We start from the raw sequence: 15,105 nt of genomic DNA, 5'->3' as shown, positions 1-15,105 counted from the left end.
CCGCCATCAGCTCTGTTTTTCCACACCCCTCTCCTTGGCCTCCCCTGCTGCGCGAGCCTCAGCTGCAGGGGTGTCTAGTTTAACGGCGGCCATTGTGGTGAGGCCCGGCGTGGTAGCTCTGCTTGTGGATATGGCTGGGGTTCCATTCGCTGGTCTGATCGAAATTCCCTTCGCTGGGGTGACTGAGGGTTTGTTCGTTGGTGCGACGGAGGTTGTTGCAGAGGGAAGTGTTGAGGACAACGATTTGCCCTATGGCGAGGATCACCGCATGACCAACACTGTCCCACGGGACGACTAGGCTGTGTTCGCTGGTCTCCCTGTCGGTCTAATGTTAACTGTCATATCTGTCTCTGTAAGTCTGCTACCATCTGTTTCAGGTCTTCCGTGTCACTGTTCGGATTTTTAATGTCAGCACCTTGAATCCCCACATCCATGACGGGTCCCCTTGAACGTTCTATGGCTTCCTGTTTGACTTCAGCAAAAGTAAGAGCCGGCATCATCCGGATCAAGTCCTGTAACGTGCGGTTAAGATACTGGTCTCTCAGTCCTATTACAAATTGGTCTCTCAGTACCAGGTCACGAGAAGCCATACCAGCTAGTTGCTCCTCTTTTCCACAGGTTTGTTCAAGGAGTACCTGAAGGGCGTTCGCACATTGGGGAATATCCTCCCATTCAAGCTGCGTCCGTCTAAAGAACATGTGTCGTAGTGTTCCCTGGTATGTGGTCGGCCCTTAGGTGTTCTCCAGCACCCGCACCAAATCATCTACTGTACGCTGGCCCCTGACCGTCTCCAGTCTGACTGTCGTCCATGCCTCCCCCTCTAGCGTCAGTACCGCCATTTCTGCCCAGGTCTTAGGGTCAATATTATACATTTCCCCCAGTATCCGGACTTGTTCCGCCCACTCTGGTACAGGGTAGTTTCGTCCGCCAAATTTCCTGACCTGATTCACAATAGACACCGGCGGGGGTTTCTGACTGTACACATGGCCTGGGTGGGAATCCTGTTGGTCACAGATCCTGCCGACTACGCCAGATGAAGTGACCGCGGGCAAGGCCGCTCATTGGTATCTATGATCTGGCCCAGCAAGATCCCCACACACAGACTCTATCTTGATAACCGTATCTTTACTCGTATACATTTTTAACACAGCAAAGAAAAACAATAAATGACAACCGTAAATATGCACAGTAATAACGTGTACTGATAAGCTGACCCTCACTGTCCCTACTCACACGTTACCAGTCCTTTACTCCAGAAGGATGTGTCCCCCGTCGCAGGCCTGTCTGTCTTTGCAGGAGGGCGTCCCAGCCGGAAAAAAAAACAGGAACAGCAGAATTCGCGGAAAGAAAGGAAGGGATACTTCGGCCTCTCGCCAGAGGTCCCGCTTACAGTCTCTCTGATCTGGATAGAAGCTCTGGTGGGTCCCCTTATGTAGTCCACACTCCAGTAGCAGGGAGTGTAACAGCTGAATCCTTCAGCAGTGCAGAAGCTGGGGAAGGCTCCGAGGATATGGTGTCAGATAGAAGAAATCACGCTGAGAGTCTCTCCTGCGCCACACACGAGGGCCTACACACCGTCCTGGCTCTTTTTACAGACCACAGCAGACTCTTCGCGCGCTTTTTCCTGCTTCCCACTTTGGTCACGTGACTCTCTAGGGCAGGACACAGGAGGCTCAGTCTTTTTCTCTGTCATCACACCCTGCGCAGGTGCAACCTCTGGCCACAAGGTGGCAACATCATCCTGTGTAATCACTTCTGTAACAGGCTCTATATCAATTATCACAGAACTGCCAGAGCCGGCCAGCTCACTACACATGTGTGTACAGTGTGTGTGTATATGCCTGCCTGCATGTGTGTGTATATGCCTGCATGCGTGTGTGTGTATGTATTTGAGTGCCTGCATGTCTACATGTGTATATGTGTCTTCACACGTGTGTGCATGCTTCCCTGCATGTCTGCATTTTTGTGTGTGATTGTCTGAGTGTGTCTGTGCATGACTGCGTGTGCATTTCTGTGAGTGCTTGCCTGCGTGTGTACGTGTCCCCATTTTTGTATGTGTATCTGCTTGTGTATACTAGGGCTCTTTCACATGTCCTGATATTTACGGGACTGGAGATATCCGTGTCCACCTGTGTGTCATCCGTGTGACACATACCAGCGCTTGGGAATCAATGTACAGTTAGCGCTGTTCCCAAGAGCTGAGTGCTGCCCTCATCATAGATCCCTGCCGGTGCTGCGATCAGCAGCAGCAGGGTCAATGATGAGAGTAGTAGTCTACTCCCGCCGTGTCCAACTGTAAAAATAGGAATAAAATTAAAAAATCCTTATACTCACCTCTCCTAAGTGTCACCCACTGTAATCCGTGCGAGCACTCACGCCGAGGAGAACAACTCCTGCAGTGAGCGGGCCCCGGAGCTGTGCTCAGTGATTGACAGGGCACCCCTTGTTGAGCGCAGCTCCGGGGCCCGCTTGCTGCAGGAGTCATTCTCCTCGGCGTGAGCGCTCGCACGGATTACAGCGGGTGACACTTAGGAGAGGTGAGTATAAGGAGTTTTTTATTTTATTCCCATTTTTACAGTTGGACACGGCGGGAGTAGACTACTACTCTCATCATTGACCCTGCTGTTGCTGATCGCAGCGCCGGCAGGGATCTATGATGAGAGCAGCGTTCAGCACCCGGTGCTTGGGAAGAGCGCTGTCATCAGTGTGCGGGACGTTTTGCAGGAGGTGCAGCAGGTAAAAACATTCATTTGAATGGGTCTACGTGTACCAATGTCTCTGGTACGTGTGGAAACTGTCATCGCATGTACTGACGTGTGAAAGAGCCCTTAGTATGTGTCTGTGTGCACTTGTTTTCGTGTGTGTAAGCGCACTTCTGCATGTCTGTGTGCTCTTCCAAAGATTTATTATATTTGGGGAGAGATGGGAGAGAAATTTTAGGAGACAGAATGGGGAGATGTGTGAAATAACTAGAGGAGGTGTGGGAATGGGTGCGGGAACAGAATGGGGAAGGGGGATGTATGAGGAAACAGTACGGAGAGTGGGGGAATAGTGTGAGGAGACAGTATGGAGGGAGAAAAGTGTGAGGTAACACAGTACAGAGACTAGGTAGTGTGGGGGAAGGTATGGAGATGCGGCAGTATGGGGGAAACAGTGTGAGGGCAAAGAAAGGGGGGAACAGTATGCTGAGGAGGGGGAGTGTGATGAAGGGGCACAGTATAGAGACTGGGCAGTATAGGGGGGACACAGTGTGAGAGGACAGTGTGAAGAGGGGGCCCAGTATGGAAAAGAGAGGACAGTGTGAAGAGGGGGCCCAGTATGGTAAGGAGAGGACAGTGTGGAGAGCAGAGAGTGTATGTCATATTTTGTGCAGGGAGCATTGTAAGAGTTAGGTTTATTCAGGGGCTCAGTGTAGATATTTTTATTCAGGAGCATTATAATGACACTGCTATCTTTAAGGGCATCGCGTGGGGATGTGCTGCAGAAGACCGGAGAAGATGGAAGTCTGCAGAGACGAGCTGTGGATGAGAAAAGTCCTCAAGGGGTCTGGACAAGATGGAGACGAAAAGAAAGAGAACGACTCTAATCAGAGAAGACGTCTCAGGTAAGATACCTGGATGTAAATGTTCATTTGTGATACTGCCTGTGTCTCATCAGTACTGTGGTTCCTGTATGGTCCGCAGTCTGATGATGACTGATAACTCCCAGTATCTCTATTGTTAATTACATACTGGGAGTTGTAGGTTTATGCGATACAAAGATATATGGGCTGACCTGACATTACAAATGATGGTGGTTCAGATGATGTATTCATGTACTGATGTGTTTGTGCGCGTCTGCGTATCTGGAATAATATGTATTTTTGTAAGATGCGTGTATGTAACTGTGCATTGTGGTGTGTAGTAACATTCATATGCTTGAGACACCTTTACTAAATCTATTAGGTCTCTTTCACATGTGTTAGGGAATTCCATTTGTCTTTCCACATTTAGGAACAGACAAGTGAAATTTGCTAACCTTGTCATAACTGTCACCATTGGGATGTGCTTGTATGGAGCGGGTTCAGGAGCTGAGCCTGCTCCATACCAGGCAGATGTCGGCTGTGTTACATAGCTGGCGTCTGCCTTTAACAGCAGTGATCAGAGCTCGCCTTGATTGCTGCTGTTTTAAGTATTTAAGTGCCCTTTTCAATCACTGACAGCGGCATTTAGATAGCACAATGGCCGGCGCATGCAGTCACCTGTTCCCTTCAGCCCCCTGTGACGCAGTTGCAGGTTGCTGTTCGGTTGCCAGTAGTGCTAAGTGAGCGTGGTCAGATAAGAGACATTACAGTCACCACAAACTACAAAGTGAGCGTGCTGCAATAACTTCCGGCACCTTGATTGTGACACTTCCATGGAGCCCAACCTCAGGCTGAGCTTCATTGAATGACTAACATGGCAGCAGCACCTGGCAACTAGTGCTGAGTGAGTTTGGTCGGATAAGGTGTGATCCCAGCATGCTCGGGTGTTATCTGAGTATCTTGTAGTGCTCTGCTAATATGCTCGAGTCCCCGGGGTAGCATGTTTTGCGGTGATAGACAGAAGCAACACATGCAGGGATTACCTAACAAACCGGCAATTCCTGTATGTGTTGCGTCTGTCTACCTCCGTAAAACATGCTACCTCTGAGGACTCGAGCATAGTAGCAGAGCACTACAAGATACTCAGATAACACCTGAGCATGCTGGGATCACACCTTATCCAACCACGTTCGCTCAGCACTAGTTGCCAGGTGCTGCTTCCATGTTAGTCATTCAATGAAGCTCAGCCTGAGGTTGGCCTCCATGGAAGATGTCACAATCAAGGTGCCGGATGTTACTGCAGCACCCTCACCGACCCTATGACAGGAAGCGAGTGGCGGCAGGGAGAATAAAATGTAATTTTCTCCGTGTAGCCAATGCTTTTCCAATAAGCCGTCTAACCAGGCTTTACACCCTATTTACCTGCAGATTACCCCTATATCTGCAGATAAATAGCATTTTTCAAGGTGACAAGTTACCATTAAAGGGACTCTGGCAGTACGGAATGACTGTTCGAAGAAAGTCCTGCCGCTTGGTGCTCCACAGCGCGGCCAAACATGTAATTATAGTACATTATAGAAAAACATAGCAAGTAATAAAACCGTTTAGGTGGGCTGTAGTGTGGGCCCCTAGAGTCAGTTCCCCTGGTGGGCCCTAGGCACCCAAGTCCGACCCTGCCTATGTTCAAATGTAGCGATTTTGATGCGTTTTTGCACTTTTGCATTGCTTTCAATGGTGAAAAATACATTCACCAGTAAATGTAATTTTAACATTTTACTTCCTTATCTGGCCATGTGGTGTGTGACACATGATCAGACACATCCTGTTTCATTTATGAAGGAGGGACTCTGAAAATCACAAAGCCTATTTTTACAAGGCCATCAGACGGCCCTTACTATCTTTAGAGGTCCATCAGCCGGCTATGCTTTATTGTTCCCATTATTAAGGAGTAGGTCTCCTATACTATTATTGCGTATGCAGTGACTGCAAGGGCTGCCCAAAATTAGGTCGCACTCCAATACCCCTTTGAAGAGACGTAGAGGAGGGCCTCAGTAAAAACAATTGTTCCATTATTAAGGAGTGTGTCTCATATACTGTTATTGCGTATGCAGTGACCAAAGCTGTATTGAGATGAGATGAGGCTGGGCTGTGTGGCATCACCCTGTATAGTTCCTTGCTCCATCTCATCGTGCTCCGCCTGCAATGCCTCCTCTTTGTTAGCAGCAAGCGTTTCAGCAGACAGAGAAGCGGGATGGTGACGCTAATTATGTCATCATCGCCGAGTCCTCAAAGTTTTAGAGGATGGCACAGATGTCACACATCCATGCCCACTCATCAGCTCTTATGTGCAGAGGTTGACCTGAATATTGACGGGCGTGTTGAAGCTGGTACTCAACAACTGCCCTCTGCTGATCACAAATTCTTCCCAACATATGCAATGCTGAGTTCCAACGTGTGGTGACTTGCACAACAGTCGGTGAGCTGGAAGCTGCAAACGCTGCTGAAGCACGGTGAGGGCAGCGGAAGCTGTAGGTTACTTTCTGAAATGGGCACACACGCGGAATACTTTCACAAGCAGCTCAGGCAGATCCAGGTAAGTTTTGAGAAATCGCTGAACCACTAGGTTGAGCACATGGGCCCGGCACGGTACGTGTGCGAGTTTGCCAAGCTTAAGAGCTGCCACCAGGTTCTGGCCATTGTCTCACACGACCATGCCTGACTGTAAGTACAGCGGTGACAGCCACAGATCTGACTGCACTGTTGAAGCTGTCAACAACTCTGCAGCTTTTTGCGGTTTGTCACCTAAGCACATTAGCTTCAGCACAGCCTGTTGCCGCTTGGCCAAGGCAGTGTTGCAGTGCTTCCAGCTTTCGACTGATGTGATCATTTCGGAGATGGAGGCTGAAGAGGAGGAGGAGGTGAAGGAGCTGTAGAATGTGGGGGCGACCCAGGGCCCGCAATCATTGGCGTTGGGAGGACGTGTTCCGTCTCGGGGTCTGACTGGGTCCCAGCTTCCACTATGTTAACCCAGTGTGCCGTCAGTGAGATGTACCGTCCCTGGCCACCAGCACTTGTCCACGTGCCCGTGGTTAGGTGGTCCTTCCCAGTTACTGCATTGGTGAGGGCACGGCCAATGTTATGGGATACATGGTTGTCTAAGGCGGGGATGGCACACCAGGAGAAATAGTGGCGGCTGGGGACCGAGTACCGAGGGACGGCCACCGCCATGAGATTGTAGAAAGATTCCATCTCCATGAGCCGAAAAGGCAACATTTCAAGTGCAGGCATTCGAGAAATGTGGCAGTTTAGTGCTGTGGGTGGTTGGCTGCATATTTGCGCTTGCGTTTTAAGGACTGGGGTAGGGACAACTGAACGCTGTGCTGGGACAAGGATGTGGATGTGGTTGCTGATGGTGGTGGTTGCAAGTGTGCAACGACAGGTGCAGGGTGGGAGGAATCTTCGCCTGCGCCATGGACAGGGGATGCACGCAAAGCGGCGGAACAGGCAGTGGTGTCACCTGCAGACACTGTTTCTGGACCCTGGTGTTCGGCCCAACTAGTCGGGTGCTTTGCTGTCATGTGCCTGAGCATGCTAGTCAGGCTGGTAGTTTAACTGCCCCTGCTGATGCTGGCATGGCAGATTTTGCAAATGGCCTTTTTGGGGTTAACTTGACAGTCTTTATAAAAGAGCGAGACTCTGGAAGACCTAACAGTTGGACTGGCAACTTCCCTCGTGTGGTGTCTGTGGCCACACAGCAGCTTGTTCCTGCCTGTTTTGGTGCTACGCCTCCCTACCCCTCTGTGCTGCTGTCCTCGGTATGCATGTCACTTTGCCAGATTGTGTCAGTGACTTCATCGTCCACCGCCTCATCTCCCAGGTACGCACCCTGGACCTCATCCTGACTTGCTGGCAATTGTATCTCATCATCATTATCCACTTCTTCTGACAGTAATTGCACTTTCCCACTGTCGCCTTCGAGTGACCGTGGCTGCTCAAATAGTTGGGCATCGCTACATGCGATCTCCTCTTGCCCTGCTTGAAGCGGGCCGAGCGAGAGGCCCGAATCTATGAATGGAAAAGTGAACAGCTCTTCGGAGTGTCGAAGTGTGGGATCACTTGTCTCCGGGCACTCGGCATGGTGGGAGGAAGGAGGATCAGGGTGAGGAATATGTGGACCAGACTCACGGCTACTGAGACTGGACCGTGTGGAAGACAGGGTGGTGGCTAACTGACTGGAAACAATAAACCAACAACCTTTTCACACTGCTCTGGTTTCAATAGTGGTGTTCTGCGGCCCCCTACAAAGTGGGACAGGAAGGTAGGGGGACATGATGTGGATGCTTGTTGTGCTCCCTCAGCAGGCACAATTTCATCCTGCCCATGGCCTCGGCCTCTGCTTGAACCATCACTTTACCCATTTTAAATGGAGTATAATATTTGGCACACTCTCAAAAATGTCAGGATTATTACCGCAGTAATATCAGATCAAGTCTGATGAACATAATTGTAGGCAGTGGCCTTATAGTATGGTATTGATCAGCGACCAAGTGTGAATAGGTTTGAACAATACACAACTGGCAGACTTTAAATGGAGTATAATATTTGGCATGCTCCCAAACATGTCAGGATTATTATTGCAGTAATATCGGATCATGTCTGATGATGGATACGTTTCTCTGCTTCCACAATACAGCAATGCGAATAAAATCAAATAAATCTGGCTGTATGCTGCTAACAACAAATGGAGCAGTAAAAATGGTGTATTATATTGCTTTTCAAGAAAATAATCAGGATTAAGAGGAAAAAGAATATTAGCCCTGCAGCAGACAGAACGTGCAATGTACCCTATTTTGCTCTATACACTCTCCCCAAACTATGCCTGCTTAATTTCTGCTATCACCAGGATTGATATGCATCTGGATTAGTCCTTAGAAGGACTGCTAGTTGAGATGCATCTCACTCTTCAAGATGCTCGGCGAGTATTTCCTGGTTGCTCAGGCAGGAGCTTGATTTGCTTGTTTATAGTTAGTATAGGTATCCCAGAGCAATCTCTGGGATACCTATACTAACGATAAACAAGCAAATCTCTCCCTAGCTCAGCAGCAGCTCTCCCTACTCTGCCTGTTTCCGGGGTAGACTGTGACGAGCATAGCGGCTCAGGTCTTATATACACCTGATAATGCTGTGAGGTCAGCCAATCACTGTAATGCCACAACCAACATGGCTACGGCATTACAGTGACTGGTAGGCAATCCCCACATGTTTATTCGCTGTCTAAACAGCGCCAAACATGCAGTGCGGGGAGTCGAGCTCTTGCCCGACCAACCAGGAAATACTCGCCAAGTATTTCGAAGAGTGAGATGCGCTCGCTCATCACTAATAAAGACTAGTGATGATCGAGCATGCTCGTTGCTCGAGATTTACGAGCATGCTCGGGCGAGCACTTATTATCTTCAGTGTGCTCGGGCTATAAGTACATGTGAGGAATGCTGGAAAAACAGCCATTCCTCACATGTATTAAAGCTGTCAAACGGTCGCAAATCATGTTCACGGAGCGACGAAAACTTAAAGCCCGAGCATGCTGAAAATAATAGGTGCTCGTCCGAGCATACTCGTAAATCTCGAGCAACGAGCATGCTCGATCATCGCTAATAAAGACCCATGAAAAACAAAGTGAATCTGATTTCATTTTTTCCCTGTTTCTCTCAGGCATGGATCGTGAAACAGTTAAAAAAAACATCTGCCTCCTGTTTGAGAACGCGGTCAGGAAGCGGTTAATGGCGCACAGGAGGATCGGCTGCCTGCTGTCTGGTAAGGGCATCTAAGCAATATATCTTCTGCTGTGCGGGGAGGAGTTCTCAGGTCCTCATTCACATTTATCTTCTATAGTCAGCGATTCCAGATCATACAGGAGCTCATTCATTTTATCATTATATGTATCCGAATTCTCTGTGACGGCGACTTACGCATCGTAACAAGGAAAAGACGGCGTAATTCTGTCCTAGGATAGTAACATAGACAAGTGTGAAATGCTATGTGCCCCCTGCCTTCTAGAGCTGACGTTTATCTGAACAATTTAAAGGGAATGCGTCATCAGAAAATGACTTATCTTTTATGTTTGTATTTTTTTTATACTTTTTCTTTTAACTTTCCATATCACCATCTAGATTTAAAGAAAAACAGATTTTTTTCCAATAGGTCTTATACTAGACTCCAGTGGTGTAACTAGAGTCCAAAGGACCCCAGTTCAAAATTTCAACCGGGCATCCCTTCCCCCCATCATGGTATATACAGTAGTGTGAAAAAGTGTTTTACCCTTTCCTGATTTGTTATTCTTTTGCATGTTTGTCATACTTAAATATTTCAGATCACAAAACAAATTTAAATATTAGACAAAGATAACACAAAGAAACACAAAATGCAGTTTATAAATGAAGGTCTTTATCATTAAGGGAAAAAGAAATCCAAACCTACAGGGCCCTGTGTGAAAAAGTGATTGTCGCCTAAACCTAATAACTGGTTGGGCCTCCCTTAGCAGCAACAACTGCGATCAAACATTTGCGATAACTGGCAATGAGTCTTTTACAGCGCTCTGGAGAAACTTTGGCCACTCATCTTTACCAAATTGTTGTAATTCAGCCACATTGGAGGGTTTCCGCACATGAACTGCCTTTTTAAGGTCATTCCACAGCATCTCAATTGGATTAAGGTCAGGACTTTGACTAGGCCACTCCAAAGTCTTAATTTTGTTTTTCTTAAGCCATTCAGAGGTGGACTTGCTGAGGTGTTTAAGATCACTGTCCTGCTGCATAACCCAAGTGCAAGTAAAAGAAGAGGATCTAGCCTCACCGTTATAAAATCTTCAAATCTTTATTGTGTTCATTAAAACATCGGGTAGTGGTTATTATGATCAAATATTAGCATGCAGTTGAGGTGAGGAAGGTGCGAATGGAGAACACTTGAACGTGTTTCGAACACCTCTCGTGTTCTTGAACTCAGATCAATCAGAGTTTAAGAACACGAGAACACAATAAAGATTTGAAGATTTTATACCGGTGAAGCTGGATCCTCTTCTTTTACTTACATGCTGCATACCACGTCTGGCAAGGACGTGATTCCTTGCTTCACTCCGTGGACTTCATGGAATATTTATTAAGGGTGAACTGAAAAAAACTTCTCTGCATATAACCCGAGGACGCTTCAGCTTGAGGTCACGAACAAATGGCCAGACATTTTCCTTCAGGATTTTTTGGTAGACAGCAGAATTCATGGTTCCATTTACCACAGCAAGTCTTCAAGGTCCTGAAGCAGCAAAACAGCCCCAGACAATCACACTATCACCTCCATATTTTACTGTTGGTATGATGCTCTTTTTTCTGAAATACTTTGTTAGTTCTACGCCAGATGTAATGGGACATACACCTTCTAAAAAGTTAAACTTTTGCCTCCTCAGTCCACAGAGTAATCTCCCAAAAGTTTTGCCGATCATTAGGATGTTTTCTAGCAAAACTGAGATGAGCCTTTATGTTCTTTTCGCTCAGCAGTGGTTTTCGTCTTGGAACTCTGCCATGCATGCCATTTTTGCCCAGTCTCTTTCTTATGGTGGAGTCATGAACGCTAACCTTCACTGAGGCAAGTGAGGCCTGCAGTTCTTTGGATGTTGCTGTGGGGTCTTTTGTGACCTCTTGGAAGAGTCGTCGCTGCGCTCTTGGGATAATTTTGGTCAGCCGGCCACTCCTGGGAAGGTTCACCACTGTTCCATGTTTTCGCCATTTGTGGATAATGGCTCTCACTGTGGTTTGCTGGAGTCCAAAAGCTTTAGAAATGGCTTTATAACCTTTCCCAGACTGATAGATCTCAATCACAATAGGTGATGTCACAACTCACCTTCTTCCCCTCCTGTACAATGACTGATAACACCTCTACTTACAGTAGATAACGCAGGATCCACCATTCACAATAAGAGGACTATCTAGAGCAGCAATGTCAAACTTAAATACTGAGAGGGCCAAAATTAAAAGCTTGGACAAAGTCGTGGCCAACCTTGATATTTACTAAAACAATGTCTACAATTGAGGAAGTTTTTCCTTATCATCAAATATAACAATGACATTTTTCATATGGAAACAAACTGGAAGGGGATGTCCCATGAACAAAGTACATTTTAATGAATGGATATTAGAATAAAATATTGGAATAATGTAATATGTTATGTAATAGCAGTAAAAATCATATGATCCAATTGCCTAATTTAAATATGCAATAATGAAGGATGAAAAACCTTTAAGATAACAAAGTATGATGCAAACAAAAGTGCCCCCAAACACTGTATGACACCCCCACAGTGAATTCCACCACAGTACCCTCCACACGCATGGTATGATGACCCTATTGTACCCCCCCTCAAACTCCCCGAAAAAGAATGGTGACCCCATCACAGTATGATTCTCCAACTGTAATCCCCACACAGCCCTCTATACAGTATAATGGGCCCCACATAGTCCTTCCTACAGTATAATGGGCCCTACATAGTCCTCCATACAGTATAATAGCCCTACATTGTCCTCCATACAGTATAATGGGCCCCACATAGCCCTCCATACAGTATAATGGGCCCCACATAGCCCTCCATACAGTATAATTGGCCCCACATAGCGCTCCATACAGTATAATGGGCCCCACATAGCGCTCCATACAGTATAATAGGCCCCACATAGCCCTCCATACAGTATAATGGGCCCCACATAGCCCTCCATGCAGTATAATGGGCCCCACATAGCCCTCCATACAGTATAATAGCCCTACATTGTCCTCCATACAGTATAATGGGCCCCACATAGCCCTCCATACAGTATAATGGGCCCTACATAGTCCTCCATACAGTTTAATAGCCCTACATTGTCCTCCATACAGTATAATGGGCCCCACATAGCCCTCCATACAGTATAATGGGCCCAACATAGCCCTCCATACAGTATATTGGGCCCCACATAACCCTCCATACAGTATAATGGGCCCCACATAGCCCTCCATACAGTATGATTGGCCCCACATAGCGCTCCATACAGTATAATGGGCCCCACATAGCACTCCATACAGTATAATAGGCCCCACATAGCCCTCCATACAGTATAATGGGCCCCACATAGCCCTCCATGCAGTATAATGGGCCCAACATAGCCCTCCATACAGTATAATAGCCCTACATTGTCCTCCATACAGTATAATGGGCCCCACATAGCCCTCCATACAGTATAATGGGCCCTACATAGTCCTCCATACAGTATAATAGCCCTACATTGTCCTCCATACAGTATAAAGGGCCCCACATAGTCCTCCATACAGAATAATGGGCCCACACAGTCCTCCATACAGAATAATGGGCCCCACATAGTCCTCCATACAGTATAATGGTCCCACATAGTCCTCCATACAGAATAATGGGCCCCACATAGTCCTCCATACAGTATAATGGTCCCACATAGTCCTCCATACAGTATAATGGGCCCACACAGTCCTCCATACAGAATAATGGGCCCCACATAGTCCTCCATACAGTATAATGGCCCCACATAGTCCTCCATACAGAATAATGGGACCCACATAGTCCTCCATACAGTATAATGGGCCCCACATAGTCCTCCATACAATATAATGGGCCCCACATAGTCCTCCATACAGTATAATGGGCCCCACATAGTCCTCCATACAGTATAATAGGACCCACATAGTCCTCCATACAGTATAATGGTCCCACACAGTCCTCCATGCAGAATAATGGGCCCCACATAGTCCTCCATACAGTATAATGGGCATTACATAGTCCTCCATACAGTATAATGGTCCACATAGTCCTCTATACAGAATAATGGGCCCCACATAGCGCTCCATACAGTATAATGGGCCCCACATAGCGCTCCATACAGTATAATGGGCCCCACATAGTCCTCCATACAGTATAATGGGCCCCACATAGTCCTCCATACAGTATAATGGGCCCCACATAGACCTCCATGCAGTATAATGGGCCCCACATAGCGCTCCATACAGTATAATGGGCCCTACATAGTGCTCCATACAGTATAATGGCCCCACATAGTCCTCCATACAGAATAATGGGCCCACAGAGTGCTCCATGCAGTATAATAGGCCCCACATAGTCCTCTATACAGTATAATGGGCCCCACATACTCCTTCATACAGAATAATGGCCCCACATAGTCCTCCATACAGTATAATGGCCCCACATAGTCCTCCATACAGTATAATGGCCCCACATAGTCCTCCATACAGTATAATGGGCCCCACATAGTCCTCCATACAGAATAATGGGCCCCACAGAGTGCTCCATACAGTATAATGGGCCCCACAGAGTGCTCCATACAGTATAATGGGCTCCACATAGTCATCCATACAGTATAATGGCACCACAGAGTGCTCCATACAGTATAATAGGCCCCACAGAGTCCTCTATACAGTATAATGGCTCCACATAGTCCTCCATACAGAATAGTGGGCCCCACAGAGTGCTCCATACAGTATAATAGGCCCCACAGAGTGCTCCATACAGTATAATGGCCCCACAGAGTGCTCCATATGGTATAATGGCCCACATAGTCCTCTATACAGTATAATGGCTCCAAATAGTCCTCCATACAGAATAGCGGACCCCACAGAGTGCTCCATACAGTATAATAGGCCCCACATAGTGCTCCATACAGTATAATAGGCCCCACTGAGTGCTCCATACAGTATAATGGCCCCACATAGTCCTCTATACAGTATAATGGCTCCAAATAGTCCTCCATACAGAATAATGGGCCCCACATAGTCCTCTATACAGTATAATGGCTCCAGATAGTCATCCATACAGAATAATGGCCCCACAGAGTGCTCCATACAGTATAATAGGCCCCACAGAGTGCTCCATACAGTATAATGGCCCCACAGAGTGCTCCATACAGTATAATGGCCCCACAGAATGCTCCATACAGTATAATGGCCCCATAGAGTGCTCCATACAGTATAATGGGCCCCACATAGTCCTCCATACAGTATAATGGGCCCCGCATAGTCCTCCATACAGAATAATGGCCCCACATCATATGTTTATGTCAATCTGTAAACATGAGTGGCGCAATTTTTGGAACATAGGTGACCTTTGTAAGTGACAGGGTCCTGTATTTGGGAATGGGGACATATTTGCTGTCGTTAGGGCAAAGTTGTCAGCACACGTCGGCATTGTGCTGATCATTTATTGTGTTCCCAGGTGGCCTGGACTCCAGTTTGGTTGCTGCCACTCTGCTCAAACTGATGAGAGAAAGGAACTTACCTTACCCCCTGCAGACATTTGCCATTGGAATGGACGATAGCCCTGATTTACTGGCTGCAAGAAAGGTAACACAACTATACTACCAGGATAATAGTACCATAAACAGCATAAATAATACCGTCATTTGGTGCATAGGTAATACTGCAATTCATTTCCTAAATAACAATTTTGTCATATGGTGCACAAGTAATCCTGCAGTTTGTTTTCTAAA

General features: G+C 47.1%; 1 protein-coding gene across 1 annotated transcript in view; it reads left to right on the top strand.

Moving 5' to 3' along the window:
• Positions 1-15,105, top strand: part of LOC141264166 (asparagine synthetase [glutamine-hydrolyzing]-like) — a 237,247-nt gene that overhangs the window by 96,607 nt on the left and 125,535 nt on the right. The window contains exons 5-6 of the mRNA XM_073676476.1: positions 9,272-9,373; positions 14,832-14,959. Coding sequence (XP_073532577.1) covers positions 9,272-9,373; positions 14,832-14,959 — 230 coding nt within the window. The remainder of the gene's footprint in view (positions 1-9,271; positions 9,374-14,831; positions 14,960-15,105) is intronic.

This window comes from Phyllobates terribilis, unplaced genomic scaffold, assembly GCF_046119375.1.
Source record: "Phyllobates terribilis strain yellow unplaced genomic scaffold, ASM4611937v1 Scaffold_4__5_contigs__length_816908805, whole genome shotgun sequence".
In the NCBI taxonomy this organism is placed as follows: domain Eukaryota; kingdom Metazoa; phylum Chordata; class Amphibia; order Anura; family Dendrobatidae; genus Phyllobates; species Phyllobates terribilis.
Note: the sequence above shows the minus strand (reverse complement) of the source record. Positions and strands in the feature narration are given on the sequence as shown.